This window comes from Gadus morhua, chromosome 22, assembly GCF_902167405.1.
Source record: "Gadus morhua chromosome 22, gadMor3.0, whole genome shotgun sequence".
Classification (NCBI taxonomy): domain Eukaryota; kingdom Metazoa; phylum Chordata; class Actinopteri; order Gadiformes; family Gadidae; genus Gadus; species Gadus morhua.
The window spans coordinates 20,023,522-20,041,853 of NC_044069.1; the positions used below are offsets into that span (position 1 = coordinate 20,023,522).

General features: G+C 46.3%; 2 protein-coding genes across 3 annotated transcripts in view; both read left to right on the top strand.

Annotated features, from left to right (window-relative positions):
* LOC115535939 (translation initiation factor IF-2-like) overlaps positions 1-1,259 on the top strand; it is a 2,497-nt gene extending 1,238 nt beyond the window's left edge. The window contains exon 2 of the mRNA XM_030347545.1: positions 1-1,259. This exon is cut by the window's left edge and continues 270 nt beyond it. Within this exon, the coding sequence (XP_030203405.1) occupies positions 1-654 (654 nt within the window). The 3' untranslated portion in view covers positions 655-1,259.
* A 2,147-nt stretch (positions 1,260-3,406) lies between these two features.
* col22a1 (collagen, type XXII, alpha 1) overlaps positions 3,407-18,332 on the top strand; it is a 45,406-nt gene continuing 30,480 nt past the window's right edge. The window contains exons 1-12 of one of the 2 annotated variants that reach the window (XM_030347688.1): positions 3,407-3,689; positions 5,598-5,756; positions 6,045-6,611; positions 10,121-10,201; positions 13,194-13,305; positions 13,760-13,883; positions 14,712-14,987; positions 15,259-15,339; positions 15,540-15,656; positions 15,956-16,000; positions 16,132-16,194; positions 16,395-16,433. In XM_030347688.1, coding sequence (XP_030203548.1) covers positions 5,663-5,756; positions 6,045-6,611; positions 10,121-10,201; positions 13,194-13,305; positions 13,760-13,883; positions 14,712-14,987; positions 15,259-15,339; positions 15,540-15,656; positions 15,956-16,000; positions 16,132-16,194; positions 16,395-16,433 — 1,599 coding nt within the window. In that variant the 5' untranslated portion in view covers positions 3,407-3,689; positions 5,598-5,662. The remainder of the gene's footprint in view (positions 3,690-5,597; positions 5,757-6,044; positions 6,612-10,120; positions 10,202-13,193; positions 13,306-13,759; positions 13,884-14,711; positions 14,988-15,258; positions 15,340-15,539; positions 15,657-15,955; positions 16,001-16,131; positions 16,195-16,394; positions 16,434-18,332) is intronic. The other variant, XM_030347689.1, reaches the window with a different exon arrangement.

Consider the following 18,332-nt stretch of genomic DNA (forward strand, 5'->3'; position numbering starts at 1 on the left):
GCCCCCCTGAAGCTGGCCCCCCTGCAGCTCCCCAAGGAGAAAAAGAAACCCACGGACAAGCAGACCTCTGGCAGTGCCCGAAAGAAGGCCCTGAAGAGCCCAGCCCCGGCCCCGTCGTCGTCGGCCCCCACGGAGCCCTCTGAGGACTCGCGACGGCCCCTGGGGAGCCGTGTTGTCCGAGCGGGCCCCCCGGAGCAGACCGCTGACCGGCCCCTCCGCGGGGACATGTTGTGCCGAGGGGCCGCCGTGCACACAAAGCCGTCCCCCCCCTCGTCCTCACTTAGATCCCCCACCCCTGCCCTGGTGGTCCCGGGCCAGAAGCCCCCCGGGGCCGCAGCCCCCCCGGAGACAGGCAGGAGGCGTCTGAGGCGGCCCCCACCCATGGAGGAGGGCAGGTCACATGACATCGCAGCAACGGGTGACCCAAAGTCCCCGCCCCCGGCCGCCCCAGTGGCCCGACAGGGCCCTGAGGCAAGCGGGGCGCGTGCTGGGGGACGCGGCCAAGAGGGACGCCGAGCGGCGGGACCCCCGGACCCCGGGGGTGGGAGGAGGCCTGGAGGTGTCGGGCCGGGCCGTCAGACGGGCCCCGTTGGCAGACCTGCAGGACCTGGTCCTAGTCCTGTGAGGTCCACCGTGGTGTTCAGGGGGCAGTGACGGAGGCTCATGGAAGAGAACCTGCCCTGCCACCTCCCTCAGCCTCCTAGAGACTCTCTTCTGTCTCCTCGCTGGGAGGGATCAGGGAGGGAACACCCTTCCCCAGCTTATCTCGCAAGGTCAACGGCCAGCAGCCACACCGCCCACTTTAACAAGGCTTTACAACTCACCGTCAGCTGCAGCGGAACCCTGCCAAGTAGAACAAGGCGGCTCACCCTCCACACTTTGTTTTGACGCTTGCAAATGCAATCCACGTTGTGTAGTGTTTCAAATGCTGATGGCCTCTCCACAGCTTTCTTTGGTGCACAGCTTCTGTCTGAATTGCTGGTATTTATTCTAGATGATTGAATACTGTAAGGTTGGTGAAGAAACAGCCACATTCTGTTATTACGTCAGCAAAAGCAAATTCATCTCATTCCGGAGCCCTCAACCCGTTTGTTTGGGTTGAAATGGGTTCATTGTGGGAAATATGTTGTTTATATTATATGATATGCCAACTGAATCAACAAGTCAGCTGATTCTGTTGAGCTCAAACAGTCATTATTCAAGCATAGTCCACTTAGTTCATAGATCCATAAACAATAAAGATGTTTTTTTAATCAGCATTTCTGTGTTGATACTTTCCCGACGTGTTGTACACAGGTAAATACTTTCTTGTGACAAATGTACTGATTGTAAGTTGCTTTCGATAGAAGCTTCTGCTAAATGTCCTAAACGAAATGAAATACACTCTCCCAGGCAATAGAGGAGTATTTTGTATGATTGAGATTCATTTGAACGCCGTAGGTGTAGTCATCTGGGAGAAAATATGTGGGGTTTGCTTTTGGCTTGAAATTCTTTAGAGAACCATACCTATTTTTATGGACTTTCCAAAAAAAGAACATAATCTTAACTCAATCTCCAGATTGAATGGAAGATGGCTAACCCTCATATACTGGAATGTCTTTTTACCAGGGTTTACTTTTAGATCCTGTTCAGTCCCGGCTTTAACGCTAGACTGAATAGAAGATGACAGCATTTAGCTGACCCTCACATGACCCCCTCCCCCAATAGTCACACAGGATGACAGACCCCACATATATGACCTCTCCCTCAATATTTCTCTACCGCTCTCTCTCTCTCTCTCTCTCTCTCGCTCTCTTTCTCTCTCTCTCAAATACACACACAGACACACACACACACACACACACACACACACACACACACACACACACACACACACACACACACACACACACACACACACACACACACACACACACACACACACACACACCTTAACCCTAACTACGACCCTAGTCATAACGTGCATCTGCCCGGAATCATCCACTAACCACCGATGCTAAACATAGCGTGGTTGGACTTGACATGCTCATATCCAAATGGACAACGGAAACTCTGAGGAAAGGCACTTTTCTCTTTCTTCCTGCTTTCTTCTGTCTTTCTTTCTATCTTCTTGTCTTCAGTCTTTCTTTCTTTCTATATTTTATTAATTGTTGAATTGTTTATTATCTTACTACTTGTCTATCTTTTTTAAATTCAACCCTTTCTACTTTTAAAAAGTTACTTTCAATGCTCATTCATTTTTCAAATCACAGAGAATAAAACTCAGCCCTACTTCCATTCCGCCTCTCTTTTTAAGTGTGATGCACAAATATCTGACATTGAACCTTTCTCTTCATGGTTCTCCATCCACACACCAAACACACACCAACCCTTCTAGAATCATCTGCAAAAGGACTTTACAGTGTAGAGTCTGCAGAAAGTTTGAAACCCTCTGGGGAGATTTGAACACGAAGGCAAACAAGAATAAGGCATGTGGATAGCATTTAGTGCAAGCGTGGTCAGAAACATAGAATTCAGGAGCAACAAGAGAACGACTGGAAGTAAAAGAGGTTGTTACATGAAGGTTTTAGTGCTGCCTCCTCTGGGAACCCAGACACGACAACACATGATAAGCAAATCAGTGAGCAATGAAATGTTCTTTACGGCGCTGTTCTGCTCTTCATGCTGCATGTGAAACACATGTGGAGTGTCTGAGGTTTCACAAAACAGGGTTTAACCAAACAAATGGAGAAAATAAATTAAGAAATTATAGACTGGCAAAACGAGTGGGAGGAAAACCACATCTAAAGAGATTAAACCCACTGCCCCCCCCTCCATAAACAGTTGATGAATAGCCGTCGATAGCATCCTCTGCACACGTTTTATTTATTACATTTCAATTAAGCTCACAAGTGCTGTAAAATAACAGTGAAGTCAAGCTTGTCACCATGGGTGACAAAAGCTGGATAGACGTGTTTAAACTGGGACCAGTCCCCTATATACATGGTGGGGGCCGGGCCCTTCCCAGCACCACCGCCACCCGGCCCCAGGGCGGCTCCGTCTGTGGCCACGGACGACGCCCCTCTTCTGGACTTGTTCAGGCGGCCATCTGCGACGCCAGGCCTCAAAGACAAGGCCTCACCAAGGGTATGAAGGAGGGAAGAGAAAAAGACAGAAATACCCAGAAAGTGGCTTCTATAATTGGACCGGCCTCTCTGCAGGCCTTTCCTTTCTCTCCTTTTTTTTTCCTTTCTCCTTTGGGATCTGAAGTCAGCGCGGCACTGAGCACAGCAGCAGCAGGAGCCACCTCGTCGCTCCGTGAGTGAAACCGTACACTTTCTCCCTCCCTCCCTCCCTCCCCCACACACACACACACACACACATACACACACACACACTGGGCCCTCGATCCCCGGCCCTCCCACCCCCTAGCCTAGGCTTGCAGGCGTTCACCTCACTTTCTAACAGACCTCTACGATGGATTGTCACCCTGGATTATAAATGTTATTTGCTTGTTAAATCGCTGAGCCCTCCACCTCAGCACCACCACCCACCCCCCCATCTGGATTATTGGGGCTTCGGGAGAAGAAGTGTCTCTAATTTTTGGATTACCATTAAAGCCCACATGGAGCTGGTGTCTGCATGCTGATCTGAACGACAGAGGGACAAGTGCGCTCAGGGGCCCGAGAGAAAGAAAGACTTTGCTGAAGGTAGGAGTGAAACAGAACAGCTGCTGTATGTTCATCTTGATTCTTCCTATGACTTAAACATGAATTGTGTAAGTTTTAAACATTGTCTCTGTCATTCATTTGATAATATTGGGTGATTATTGTGCGCGTCTTTGAAGTTTGAATGGCACTTTGCTGATGGCCGCACGGCGGAGAGGTCTATGGTCTCTTCGTCTTCATCCTCTTCTTCTCATCCTCCTTCTTTTATTTGTCTCACCCTGTTTCTTCTTTCTACTTTCTTTGGCCTGAACATGGGGCAGAGATTATGAGAGAGAGAAAAAGAGAGTGAGAGAGAAAAAAGTGCATTGCATTCTGTTTTTCCCATCTTGGGGAGGATGAGGTGCAGGTCTGCTAGAGACATCTACCTTGAGGTCCCAGGTGGGTCGTTCCGACAGGAAGTGGAAACAAGCTGGACCCGCAGGTTGTACAGGGGAAGAGCTGGCCCATGGGTTAAGACACAGATATAGACAAACTGTTTTTATTCATTTATTTGGCAGATGTTTTATTGCCAAGTAAGCGCTCAACTACGAGGAATTGTGTACTGCGAGGAAACAACCGTGACATATCTTGTTTTCATGAATTAAGGGATCTTAATAACGTAGAGTGGGATGTAATTGTTGTATTATGACATTTGTTTTATTTATGTTTGCTCGATTCATATATAAGCTGCATTTCAAATTTAGTTTATTTAATTTGAGTCAGCTCATCAGCTTTTGTCCATTTTAATCCACACTTACTGTGGAAATGATGGTCATTATCTTCAGTGATTAGTGGGCCGATTCTACTCCATTAAAGAACAAGCAAAGCCAAGTATTCGCCCAGTGGAACATCAGATAAGGTCTCAAATGAGTCCCCATGGGGATAAGTGGACTTAAACCATAGAATGCTCCTGTATTCCTTTCACAACAAGCTCACTATGTGGGCTGGGGAATTCTGATCCCATCACCTCAACTGTACCAGAGGGAGTAGAGAAGTCAGTAAACACAAACTAATTTCACCTCCCAAAATAATATTAGCAATATATTAAATGTGTGCAAACCAAATCAATCGATGCACTTTGTATGGTTGTATTTAAAGAATCAGTACTTTAACCTATGTGTATATTCACACAGAGAGACACATTTTGTTGGGAGATGAGTTTCTGGGAGATAATGTGGAACTTAGCATCTGACCCTGGTGGAGACATTTCCAGTGTCAGGGAAGAGGGTGTTTGTTATGGCTGTGTTCAACAGGGCAGCGGTCTTTGTGGCAGGCATCACAACCTCCGGTGCACAATGGGAAATAAGAAGAGTTTGGTGTTTATACAACCTATTTATACGGGTGCCACACAAGTGCAGCTTCAACAAAGTCAAACAAAGAACTCTAGAACAGACTAAACGACAGGACTGTGGATGAAATCAGACCGCTACCATCCCATGCCAATCCACAGGACTTGCTAAGGTAGCATCGTCCTTTAGTACCATTGCTGTTTGGACATTCGCCTATTTCGTTGTGTTACGCCACTGTTTATTCCCTTTGGCTTCCTCGGTGTAGAAAAGGTATTCCTAACACCAATCCGTTCTTCCTGCCACTATGTCCACAAAAAGGTCTTGGACTTGGAAACCAAACATTCGAGATCCTTTGATCTTTAACACAATGTAATGTATTCTTCTTGACTTATGGAAAGGGAACTTCACTGTGCGTTGGCTGTTAAAAACGCACAAAGGAGGCCATTTGGAAACAACAAGGGTCATGACCTCAATTGTATTTGCATGTCTGGAGTTTTAGCCACTGCAGACCCCTCTCAATATCAAGTCCCTTAATCTCCTTCTAAATATAATCATACGTATGCTGAAAGTGTGTCGTTATGATGATTTTGTTTATCCCCCCTTAACTGACGTTTTACCACAGATTGAGGAACTTGATGGTAGTGACAACATAAACCAAAGAAGCGACATCAAATCGAGGGAGCCGAGATGGGGTTACGACTGGGACTGAGGTTCAGCCTGGTCATGGTGATCCTGGCCTTGACTCTGTCCGGAGAGGGAGTTGAAGCCCAGAGCAGGGCAGGTGAGGCCATCAACATTGCCCCCTAATACACACTCCCTCACACAGAAAGAAGCACACACTCACACACTCAGACACACACACACCGAGTTGTCTGGCTGTGGTAACATTTATAGGATACCTAACGCATACTATAATTAGCTTTTAGCTTTTGTAATTCCTCGTGGCGGAGTAGATATCAGCATATCTCCATGTAAAGCTCTTTCATAGTAGACATTCCTCTCAAACCTTTGCAAACCATTAGCTCTGCTGTTGCCTTCTGATCTCATTGCTAACGTCCCCAACCCGCAGGGTGTAAGAACGTCCACTACGACCTGGCCTTCATCCTGGACACCTCGTCCAGCGTGGGCAAGGAGAACTTTGAGAAGATCAGGCAGTGGGTGGCCAACCTGGTGGAGTCCTTCGACGTGGGCGAGGAGAGGACGCGTGTGGCCGTGGTGCGCTACAGCGACCGGCCCACGCTGGAGTTCAACCTGGCCAGACACAAGAGCCTGGAGGAGGTGAAGCGCGCCGCCGCCAACATCCGCTACATCGGCGGGAACACCATGACGGGCGACGCCATCAGCTACACCACCCAGAACGTCTTCGTGGAGCGTCACGGCGCCCGGCCCCGCGCCAAGGGCATCCAGAGGGTGGCCATCTTGGTCACCGACGGCAGGAGCCAGGATTATGTCCTGGAGCCCTCCAAGGAGGCGGCGGCGGCGGGGATCAGGGTGTTCGCCGTGGGCATCGGGGAGGCCCTCAAAGTGGAGCTGGAGGAGATCGCCGCCGAACCCAAAAACGCGCACGTCTTCCACGTGACGGACTTCAATGCCATCGACAAGCTCCGCGGTCGACTGAGGAGAAGGCTCTGTGAAAGTAAGTGATTCAAAGTCCCTTAGATGTTTAACATCAAAGAAAAAACCGAGAGATGATAAATGGGGGAGGGTTTGTGGATGACGGCTTGTTTGAGCAGCCTCACCGCTTCCCTCTTCATTTGGATTGCACTGCGGGGACCTGTTGTACATTGAGTGATCAGTGTGCGCAGGTTAAACCCACTATCATCCACACACACAATATTACACTCGGAAAAGGGTAATGCTGAACACCAAAGTGTTATGTTGATTTGCCAACCTCAGATAATCAACTGGTTGAATAAATGTCGGTAGCCTACGGTATAGTGTAAGTCATTAAAGTTGCCCTTTGATTTTCTTCCTGAAGCGTTGACCCTGTCCACACAACTCCCAGCTGGGAGATGCATAGCAGCCATGTGTAGTGGGGGTAGCTCCTTTTTGGCTCAGACATGGCGGTTAGAAACGGACGTCTCTGTGGTGTATCACCCTTTCTGCCTCTGCTGCTTTGGTGTGAACGTCTAGTCCGTAAGCCTGCATTGTAATGTAACCCCAGTGGGCCTACCATAACTTTAAAGTGTAAAGGCTTTTAAAGTGGAAGTGAAACCCCTTTTACGGCTCGATTTCAAACACCATGAAAGAAGAATTGTCACGGGACGAGAGTTCTTGTACGAAGGGGAAATTTTTAAGCGGTTACACGTCATTAAGTATGAGCGTTATAAGGAGTTTTTGTGTATGAAATGTACCACACACCAAGGCGTTATACTGTAGTTTTCCAAGAAGCTTAACCCTTAAGCAGCCATCGACCCAGATGGCACTCCACACATCGTCATGGTCCGTAGCCTCAGTGTACCCTACGACACGCTCTGCGGAGGTGTACCCTCGCCATGACCTTGAAGTGCCTTCCAAAAGGCACTTAGACGTCACAAAATGAACGGTTCTTGTGTAGAAAGAACCTTAACTAACTGGCAGAGCCTGGCAAAAACATGGAATTTTAGAATTGTTATTTCACAAAGATGCTATTATATTTGTAACATTGACAAAATGGCATAGCTATTTCACGATAAGGGAAGTTCAACTATGAAAAGGCACAGTTTTGGGTTTCGCTGGCACTGAAAGCCGGATGTTTTATTCATAGTAGTTGGATTTAAACCTTGAACCTTATTTTATGGGTAGATGGATATGGAACGAAGCTCCCCTACCTTTTTTCTAATACCAATAATTCTATATGTTGATTTATATTATAGTTTCAAACCTATTTTGACCAGTCAAGGCTGTAGGACAAAGTGACATAGATGGGGCCAGTACACATTTTAAATAGACAGAACGATTTCCACAGCTTCACCGAAGATGACCAAAGTGGTGTGGTGCCGGCTGTCCCTCTTTTAAATTCCTCCTACAAATCAAGAAACAGGAGGAGGCGTCTTTGGAAATCCTTAACACGCAAGGAATCAATTAAAGAAGCAGACATTCTGTGGTTTTGTGAAGGTTGGATGTGGTGGGACTGGTACGCAGTGGAGTTTTGACGAAACGGCTCACACCTCCGTCCACCTGGCTCCCATCGGGGTCAGCGTCCACTGGATGGAGGAACCCTGAGGAAGCAACTCTCAATAGATTGTGTTGGATAGCCTCGACGTTCGGCGTTGCGCTGCTAGTCAACCTGTGCTGTGATAGTGAGATGCTGGAGTCGCAAAGGGGCGCTCATAGATCACTTTTACAGCCTTTCACCTTTGACCTCCACCTCAGATTCTAACTGGCTGACCACAATTCCTTGATGTAACTTTTCCCGTCAAACAATGTTCATCTTGCAGTTTAACCGCAGCTGCTGGCCTGCAAATCGTCCATTGTTTTCATAGATTAATCTCTGAAGTTACCATGAGTACATCTCTAAGTATGGCTGTGGTCAGCACAACTGGCACGCGGAGATATGCTAAGTTATTTTCTGCTCTGAAAATTACAGCTCAAATATTTTTCCAGTAGATCCCACAGTACAGGCTACGTATGAATGTTGGACAATGACGGCTCTAAAGAGACTGGAAAGACAATTTTATCATTAATCCTTAACATGTCTTGTTCACTACATTTTACATCATGTATTTTATTCAATTGACCCAGTATTACATAGAGAACAACCCAGAAACAATGCATTGGGTCAAAAGTTTGGGCATCACTGCTACTTTGCTGCTACACTGCAGTCCTTCTCAGGAGCCCAGCATTGCATTGCTTCCATCCTGGCGTTGAGGTGGAGACTTAAATTATAGTCCTATAGCCGCAAGTGCAGGGAGTAGCTCAGCTGTTTAGCATTTTTTACAATTGGGGAGTTATGAGGAGATAGTTAAAACCTGTGACGCAGATGCACATTCATTCATTCATTCATTCTGGCATTCATTGTTTAATTCGAGAAGACAATAGACAATCATTTTGTGTATAACCGTAAATAAACACATGATAGAACTGATCAGAAATGTGTTCTGAAATAAAAAAAATTCAACTTCTTGCATCGAGCTGCAAATCCATGGCATGTCAACAACGCCATATTTCATAAACTAAGATTTAATTTTTCTTCAACGTGACAATTTGATTTGGCTGTGATTCATGAAAAGGCTAGGGTTTGAACTAAGACGGGTGTCAGTTACATGGTACACTAGGGAACCTAAGTTTTACAATTCTTATAAAAATCTAAATATATTTCACACCGACAAAGAAATATTTAAAATCCAACAACACAATATCACCTGTAGTGTTTTTCCATCATCATTTAGAAACTTTTCAAATGTAAGAAGAGATCGTATCTGTAAAAGTTCCCCTGGTTCTCTGCCAAGGTTAGCATGAGTCTAGACAGCATTCACCGTGATGTTTTAGACATGTTGACACAAATAGCGACCGCTTCCCCTGCCAAGGCAAACCTAGCCGTATGTTGTTTTCTTTCTCGCTGTCGCATCCGCCATCGCTTGAACAGGGCCTATAAACTTGAGCCCCGTTGGGGCCCGTCTCTCTCTGTTGACCTCTGGGGTCTCCCTGGACACCCCCACTGCGTCCCCACCACCCATGCCTTGAGGTGGGAGGGTTGTGGTGGCATGGGGGGCGTTCGGTCTGCGGTGGAAGCCACCGGATAGTGTGTCAGCTCATGAAGCCCTAGCTGTTAAGTGTGTCAAGCATCTTTCTGAGACACCGGATACGTATATCGTTTGACACCGTAGTGGTGTGATAGTAATATAGAAACAACAAACATGACTTTACTTCAATAGCTGTTAGGGACCGTAGTGGTGTGATAGTAATATGGAAACAACAAATATGACTTTACTTCAATAGCTGTTAGGGACCGTAGTGGTGTGATAGTAATATAGAAACAACAACCATGACTTTACTTCAATAGCTAAACTGTTTATTAAAATGAAGCAAACCTTTGAATAACCTCTTGAATCTGCATCTCCTAGTGAGACGCATCACTGCGTTCCGCAGTGTTCCCAGTGTTTCTCCTCACGCTGTGTACTTACTGCCTGTCTAACACAACCCACTGCTGTACTCCTTCCCTAGACGTGCTGTGTCCCAATATGAAGGTGCAACCGGATCGCTTCAAGCCCGGCAGCACGAGTTACGCTCTGGATGCCGTCCCAGGTACGTCTTGAGCGGATGCTTTCCTGACACTGATGGTCAGTTGGTACGGGGGACTGTCACAGAGCAGGCCCAACACCATTCATCCCTTTACTGGGTCACAACATGCTTGAGTTTGTGTTGAATCTCACAGATTAGAACAATATATGTCAGTTTGATACGTTTTTGCACTGCTCGTGCATGAGGTATTCATATCAGATTCATGCACAACCACATCAAGATAAGAGTTGACTGTGTACCCCAGCGGACTAGTGTATCTGATCAAATGGTCTCATTCAAATGGATGTAGGTTTAGAAACCCTACACCCTCTCTCTCAAGGCATCCTGAAGCTGCTGTCTGTAAAGTAGCGTGAACACTTGTCCCTACTTATCTCTCACTTCTTGCTGCCACTGTGGTAGGTGTGTGTTTCTCAGAAATCCAGACGGTTATGAAGAATGTTGTTGTAGTCCATGTCTACTGGGATTACCAGTTCCTGTCTGTGACTCCCCCGCATATCTATCACACTAATGGCAAAAACAGACACAAAAAGAGGAAATGTTTGGCAAACCTGCTATTGGACTTAACAGACATTGGAACTCTTCAATGTTGTAGACTGACACTTCCTTTTAGGTTGTTAAAGTACATTTGAATGAAGGCCATACCCTCACTGCGATTTTCAATCCACAATAAGCCTTTCTTATCCGTGAGCAGCTCTGTGTCGTTCCTCTGGAGAATCGACAGAATAATAATGATATTTGGCGAAGGATTATCTAATCAAGGGTCATGAGCATGTTCATCGAATAATCAAAAGGCTGTTTGTGATGGAGTGGTGGGAATCACTTGTGCATGAAAGGGGCCTCTTCTAACGATGTGGTGATTATGATCACATTTCCAACCGTAGGACGAAAGGGAACCATCTCAAACTCCCCCAGTTTATCAAGCGTTGTGTATTGTATATTCAATCACGAGTGCTCCAAGTCAACCTCATAGTGCCTCTCGGTATTAATAAGTCCTTTTCTTTTACTCTAGCAAGAATATTTTCTCATGTTTTCAACGTGGAAACCTCTTTCAGTATGTTTGATGATGTCTATTATCAACTAATAGACCCCATAAGTAATAGTCTACGAGACCCACGTTTATCTTGTCATCACAAAAGGTCCAAGGACCTTTATCCAACAGTACTGTCGTAGAGGAGCAAGAAGGGCTTCTGTTCGGACTGAATTTGCTCATCGCTTCACTTCTCAAAAAGGAAACAAAAACTCACTATCTGCCTATCTTTGTGCAGAGGAGTAACTGTTTATGAGCTCCACTGAAGCAAACCCCCGGTAAAACATGTCTGTGCTGACGGCGCGGAGGGGGAGCAGCCGTTAGTGGGCTGACTCGGTGTGCCGACGCATCTTCACTCTCAAATCAGAAAAAAACTCGCAGGCGGCGTGTGCTATCGCGCCCTGCCGTCGCACAACTCATCTGGCTTCTCCCGCAGAGCTGCAGCAGCACCCCCATTGGTGCGTTTTTTTCGGTAGTCAAAAATAACCTTTTTTTTCTTTTCTTTTTTTTAAGAGGGGGGGGGAGGGGGGGGGTTGATTATACGCTATCCGCTGCCAAGCCAAATTACAGGTCTGCACTGTGTTCGTCATCGCAAAAAACAGCCACGGAAACGGGGAACGGAGGCGAGCTTTGTGAGCGGCGTGCCGAGGCTTTAGCCCGTGGCGATAGCGGCAGCCCGGATCCACGCAGAGCCCCCTCACAGCTGTGACGACCGGGGGCCAAGGCCCTGACCTGCTCCTCACAGCGTCGTTAAGGGCCGTAGTAGCAGCCTCGCTGCATAGCTCCGCGGGACGCCAGCAGACGCTCCTCTGACGACTTGGTGGCCCTTTTGGCGACAGATGAAGCAGTCGTGGAATGCTGTTTATACGCTCGGTTATTCTAAGAGTCAGGAGGCCCTTGTTTAAAATGTTTTTACTGTACTCGGTTGCTAATGGGGCGACGCAGGCACACCTGTTTCTGGGCTATTTCCAAAGCGCCCTTTGTTGCGCTCTCACGTTACTCCTCCCGTGAAGGGTGGTTTAGTCGGCCCATGGTAATAAACTACACGGCATCCCTTCTGAATCATATTCCTTATGCGTTATTTGCGTTACCAGGTAGGCCTCAAGGATTGACAAAGCAGCTAGTTCCAAATGTAATTAAAATAACCGCAGGCTTACATTTATGGCCAGTTGGACTTGCCCCTTTTTTTGACACCGAGAAGGGCTTGTCTCACAGTGTTTGGAATAAGGTTTTCATTTATGCTGCAAATCATGTCCAACACACCTGTGCAGTGTAACCACAACCCATGGCAAACACACACAGGCACATACAGCCGCACACACTCACATACACAGACACACACACACACACGCACCCAAGCACGCACGCACGCACGCACGCACGCACGCACGCACGCACGCACGCACGCACGCACGCACGCACACACACACACACACACACACACACACACACACAGACACAGACACAGACACAGACACACACACACACACACACACACCCACCCACACACACACACACACACACACACACACACACACACACACACACACACACACACACACACACACACACACACACACAGACAAACACACACACACAGCCCCATACATACACACACACACATACACATGCACACATACACACACAAACACCCACACACACAAAGTTTTAGTTCCACAAATAAAGATATATTCTAATAATCTCCTGTGTGGGCAAGCCTCTTGCAACAAATGGTGAGTGGTGGACCATGACGTCAAGTAGAAAATCCAAAAATAGCTAATAGCGGCGTTATGGGGTGTGGCGGGACCAACCTAATTAAACACTGGCATCCCCGAAGAAGTAACAAAGCCACAGCCTTAGTTCATAGCCCTATATTATTTTGTGTGTGTATGTGCGTTTGTGAGTATGCACTGGGTAGTGTGTCCAAATATGTCTTAAAAACAAATGTTTTCCCTTGTATGGCTGCAGGCTTTGATCTCATGGAGTACTTCAACGTGAGAGACATTCTGGGGACCAGAGAAGATGAGGGTCAGAGCTCATACGTACGTCTTGGGACAATGCCAATTGTACAAAAAACAGAGTAAGTGACGGCCCGTTTTAGGGGAATAAATTATTTTGACATTGAAGGAGAGATTTCTAGGTAAAGTAAACTGCTAAAGTAAAGCCGAACATCCCGCGATTTTGGAGAAGACAGATTCTGAGTGCAAGGAATGCTCCAAGTAGAGCTGATGGGTCTCTGTATCCTCATGGCAATTTCGGCACAGGTGCCGAAGTTCTGTTTAAAAATGGATCTTATCTTCATATCACAAGCAGTGTCCAAAAAGCATATAAAATTCTTTATCCGATTTTTAAGGTTTTATCAGAAGTGTGTCATGTGACATCAATGTGTCAATGTGATTGCTGTTTCATCAATCTGTGGCCGATCCGCTAGATTTGGGGTACATCTTCCCAAGCTACACACGTAGCTGAACCCGTAGCAATATAATTAGGGTAACATATGGCATTGAAACCAACATGTCCTTTTCCTTCCACAGAGACGTTTTTCCTCAGGGACTGCCAGACGAGTATGCCTTTGTGACAACGTTTAAATTCAGGAAAACCTCCCGACGTGAAGATTGGTACCTCTGGCAAATCTTCGACAAATATGGCATCCCACAGGTGGGTGGGCCAATGTAAACCCACGCGTCCGTTTTAGCTTCCTACACCCGGCTTAACCATAAGCCAGTATCAGGTAGCGTGTAATTAGGCATTGGGCGACATGTGGGATCCTTTTATCGTCCTCTTTAGTGTATTCTAAATGTATATGCCATAGTTTTTGACACACTTTAGTGGTTTTCTACCAACCACTTCACAAGCTAAACTGTATTTTCCGATATGCTGCAGCATACTTCCTTCCTGTTAAATGGCCCGTAACATGCAGGTTGTCCCCTGCTCCCCAGCTAAACTCAAACCGATACCTAACCCTAACCCCAATGCTATATAATAAAGCTTATTAATATCCTGACATCCTCAAACCAATTCGTGTAGGCATATTCGTCTGGAAACTCTGAGTTATTTTTCTATTTCCAATGGACGTTATGGGTGCAGACCAAAATGCCTTTGGACTTAATTGGAGATACCTTCATCAGAACCAGACCAGTCAGAGCGATCGACTGCAGCCATCTTGGTTATTTTTAAGAAATGCCTCAGCAGCGCTCCGCTCTGTACAGTAGTCTATTAATACCCGGCACATATTAGATAAACGGTCGTGATTGGACCGAACCAGGCCAGATCTGGTGATAATCTGTCCAAACATTAGAGGGGCCAGTAAACAGCCGTCTGGTTCCCGGTCTAGCCTATTACTGCGTTTATAAAACTCATATACCTCACTTACTTATATTGACACACCGTTTTTGTAGGTCAAAGGAAATAATGCTCTCAATGAGGCTCCTATCGCCCAACGGCCTCCTTAAACACACGCTCTCCTCACCTCCACCGCCCCCTCAGGTGTCCATCCGCCTGGACGGGGAGAACCGGGCAGTGGAGTACAACGCGGTGGGCCTCACCAAGGACGCCGTGAGGGCCGTGTTCAAGAACGACGAGGTGGACAACCTCTTCGACCGCAACTGGCATAAGATCGCCCTCAGTGTGGACGCCAAGTCCGTCACCCTGTACCTGGACTGCAAGCTGATCCAGACGCTGCCCATCGGCGACCGGGAGGACATCGACATCCAGGGGAAGACGGTGATCGGCAAGAGGCTGTACGACAGCGTGCCCATCGACGTGAGTGAGAGCATCGGCTCCTGCAAATATACAGTATACTGATTTTTATAGTGACCGAAATATTGTTTTCATTTCAGCTGCATGAAAGGGAAGGCATTATGAGACGACTGAAGTATCAGAATGATAGTGAATCTTGTGTGTGTGTGTGTGTGTGTGTGTGTGTGTGTGTGTGTGTGTGTGTGTGTGTGTGTCTGACACGCTGCTAAATTAAAGGTTTGTGTTTTGACGTGCTTCCTAAATGAAACGTGTGTGTCCTTTACTCCCCATGCAGTTTGACCTCCAGAGGATGATGATTTATTGCGATTCCAAGCATGCAGAGCTGGAAACATGTTGCGACCTACCTACCGGGCCAGTAAGTACTGTACAATTTCCCCCCCCCGTTTCCCGTTGGCACAGTGGTTGGGTTATACTTGTAGCAGGCGTTTAGTGACTATTCTGGGCTAAAGGGCTGCCGAGGTACTGGCTTCATTCTACAAGCATGTAATCTTTGTTACACAGGTCATGATCTACAGTATGTTGACTTTGAGAGATCCTTTGTAATTTAAATTTCAGTGCCCGAAGAAGGTTGTTACAGAGGCCCCCCCGGTACAGATCCCAACCCCGGCCCCCACGGTGGCGGAGCAGAAAAGAGGCCCTCAGGTCAACTGTTCCTGTCCTCCTGGGGAAGAGGTAGGGTCGGGTTAACTCTGCCGATCACTTTCCGTCCTTCCCGCCTTTTTGGTTTCTCCCCCATTTTTTTATCTAGTCTTTTGTTTTGACTACGCTGGATCTGAATTGTTCTATCTTTTCAATCAATTATTTGGTTTGGTTGATAGTTATTTCTTTCCTTCATTCTTTCTCTCTTTATTTCTTTATTTTCCTCTTCTGTCTTTCTTTCCTGTTTCCTCTTTCTTACACTTCCGTTGGCGAAAATGTTGTGAAACTGATATCCGAGGCACTTCTCTGTATTCTTTTTTAATTTCCCTCAGGGGCCAGCAGGGGAACCTGGCGTTCCGGGCACCAAGGGTGTAAAGGTCCTCTCCCAATCCTTATAAGTAATATTTTGTGTGAGGCAAAATATGAACAAATTCCCGGCCCCTAGTGCCTATGTGTTGGGGCTCCTTGGAGCTCTCTCTCACTGTCCCCCATGCCTACGTCCTTACAGGGAGACTCTGGTCTGAAGGGCGCCATGGGACCGAGCGGCGTCAAAGGACAGAGAGGAGAAACTGTATGAGATAACCTAATGCGTGCCTTTTCTATTGATATAGACACAGTGTATGGGCAATCCTGGGAAAGAAATGTTGCTATAGTTAATGTGACTCTTAATACTTTTTATGTTGTCCAATCGCATGCCATTTCTCTATTATACTCTCTGGCTTTTCTTCCCGCCTCGATAATAATTGATCCTTGTCGATTAATTATTTGCAGGGCAAAGTAATCTCTGTCAAGGGTGACAGAGGTGAGAAGGTAAGAGCAGTGGTTGACTGTTGAAAGCAGACCTCAGGTCTGTCTATGCATGCGCTTCTTCCTCCTCACACTAACCCATTGCATGCGTCTGCGTGTTACGCCAATGTTGGAGGCAAGAACTCAATAAATGAGCCTAAAGCAGCATTCATTGATTTCTGACCCCGTGAAGGTAGGTTGTGAACTTTAAAGGCGGCTATGTCGAGTCTCTACTCCCAAACAGAGCAGAACAGGTAGAACAATAAGCAATAAACTCTTTAGCCTTATAGGCAGAATTATTGGTTTTTTTTTAAATAATTTGCCAATTTAAAAGTTTTGAGCAGTTTTAGAAGTTGGACGAACAGTGAATCGTGTAGGCAAATTATGTATCCCATTTCTTCCTTGTACTCAGACAAAGTGGCTATGGTGAATGAAAAGGTTTACGGCTATATCATTGTGTGAATTACAGGCCAGGTAACCACAGATGGTGTGTAGCAAGAGAGGGAAAGACCACACGAATGCCCACCCAACCCATTATAAGAGAAATAGGGGAAGATTATTGGCCTGTAGTACGGTGCAAGCGGCCCGGAGAAGGGGCACTTACGCCGTTCCCACAAGTTGTAACCACAAAAAATGAAAAGGGCCTCGGCCTTCTTCATGCTTATTTATCCAAGTACTGTTTGTGGGTTGTCGTACTTTTGACAGATGTTTTGTTTGAGCCAATCGGAAAACAGAGTGTATTCATATTCATGTTTTTTGTTTGCTGTTGTGTGTCGTGGCATCACAATGATCAAGTTTAGAATTTCACAGCCACTTAACTACACCCAAGTTTTCACGAGTACTAAGTTTCAGTTGTTTCAACTCTTTATTATCGCAAAAAAAAAGTTTTCAACTAATTCATTCCAGCATTTATCGAAAGATGAATGCAGTTGACGAGCATGGCACAGTTCTGTCTTACCACCCACCTCATCCTCTCCTTCTTGCCAGGCGGGACCACTATCACTTTTCAAAGTGGACATTTGTGTTGTGGTTATATATAGCGTGGCACAGAGCTTCATGGCATGAAAGTGAATTCTTCCAGCTCTGATTGCCTCTAATTGCATCTTCCACTGCCTTCCACAGGGCATCGCGAAGCGTGTTTGTTTTGTACTTTGAATAGAAGTGCTCTTCATTAAAGACGACCCGTAAAATAAGGGCCCTCTCCTAATCTGGGTGATGAAAGGGCTGACGTAGTTTTAACATTATATAATACCTCCTCCAGAATAATTAAAGGGCAACCTTCTGCCACTTTCAGTGGTTTATGCTGACTTCTGCATCGCACTTTCACAGTTACCATGTCATTAAGAAGGCCCACATTTTACATTCCTGGAGATCCCTGGCCACAGGAAGTGACATCAGTGTTGAAAGAAAGTAGGAGAAACCTGAACATCTCACAATGTTTGAAAGACAATGAGAACCCAATGTTGTGTGACAGTTTTAGTTGTGTTGGTTGAATTTAGGGGCTTAGTTGACCACATTAAGACCATGCTATTGTCACCGAACCACCGCCATGGGAGCTATGTTAGCATATTGTGACTCGGCTGTGATTGCTCGCAAGTTTTGCTTCTTTATCCATTGTTGGTCTGTGTGTGTATAATGTCTCTTTTCTGTGTGTGCGTGCATGATGCGTATGCGTGTGGTTAACATGTGGACACGTTTGCTGTTACCTTGAGCCTAATCTTGAGTTTCTAACATGACCTTTTTTATCCCCAAAATCAAGTGGATTTGATGTTTAATTAATAATTGTCTCCTAATTCAATCCGATTTCTCAAATGTCTATGAGCTACAATTTGTTGCATTAACCCCCCCCCCCTTTCCATAAATTGTATACTAAATCCTATTCTCGGTCGCAGAGCTTTGTGTTCTCAACAGCATCCCGTCGTC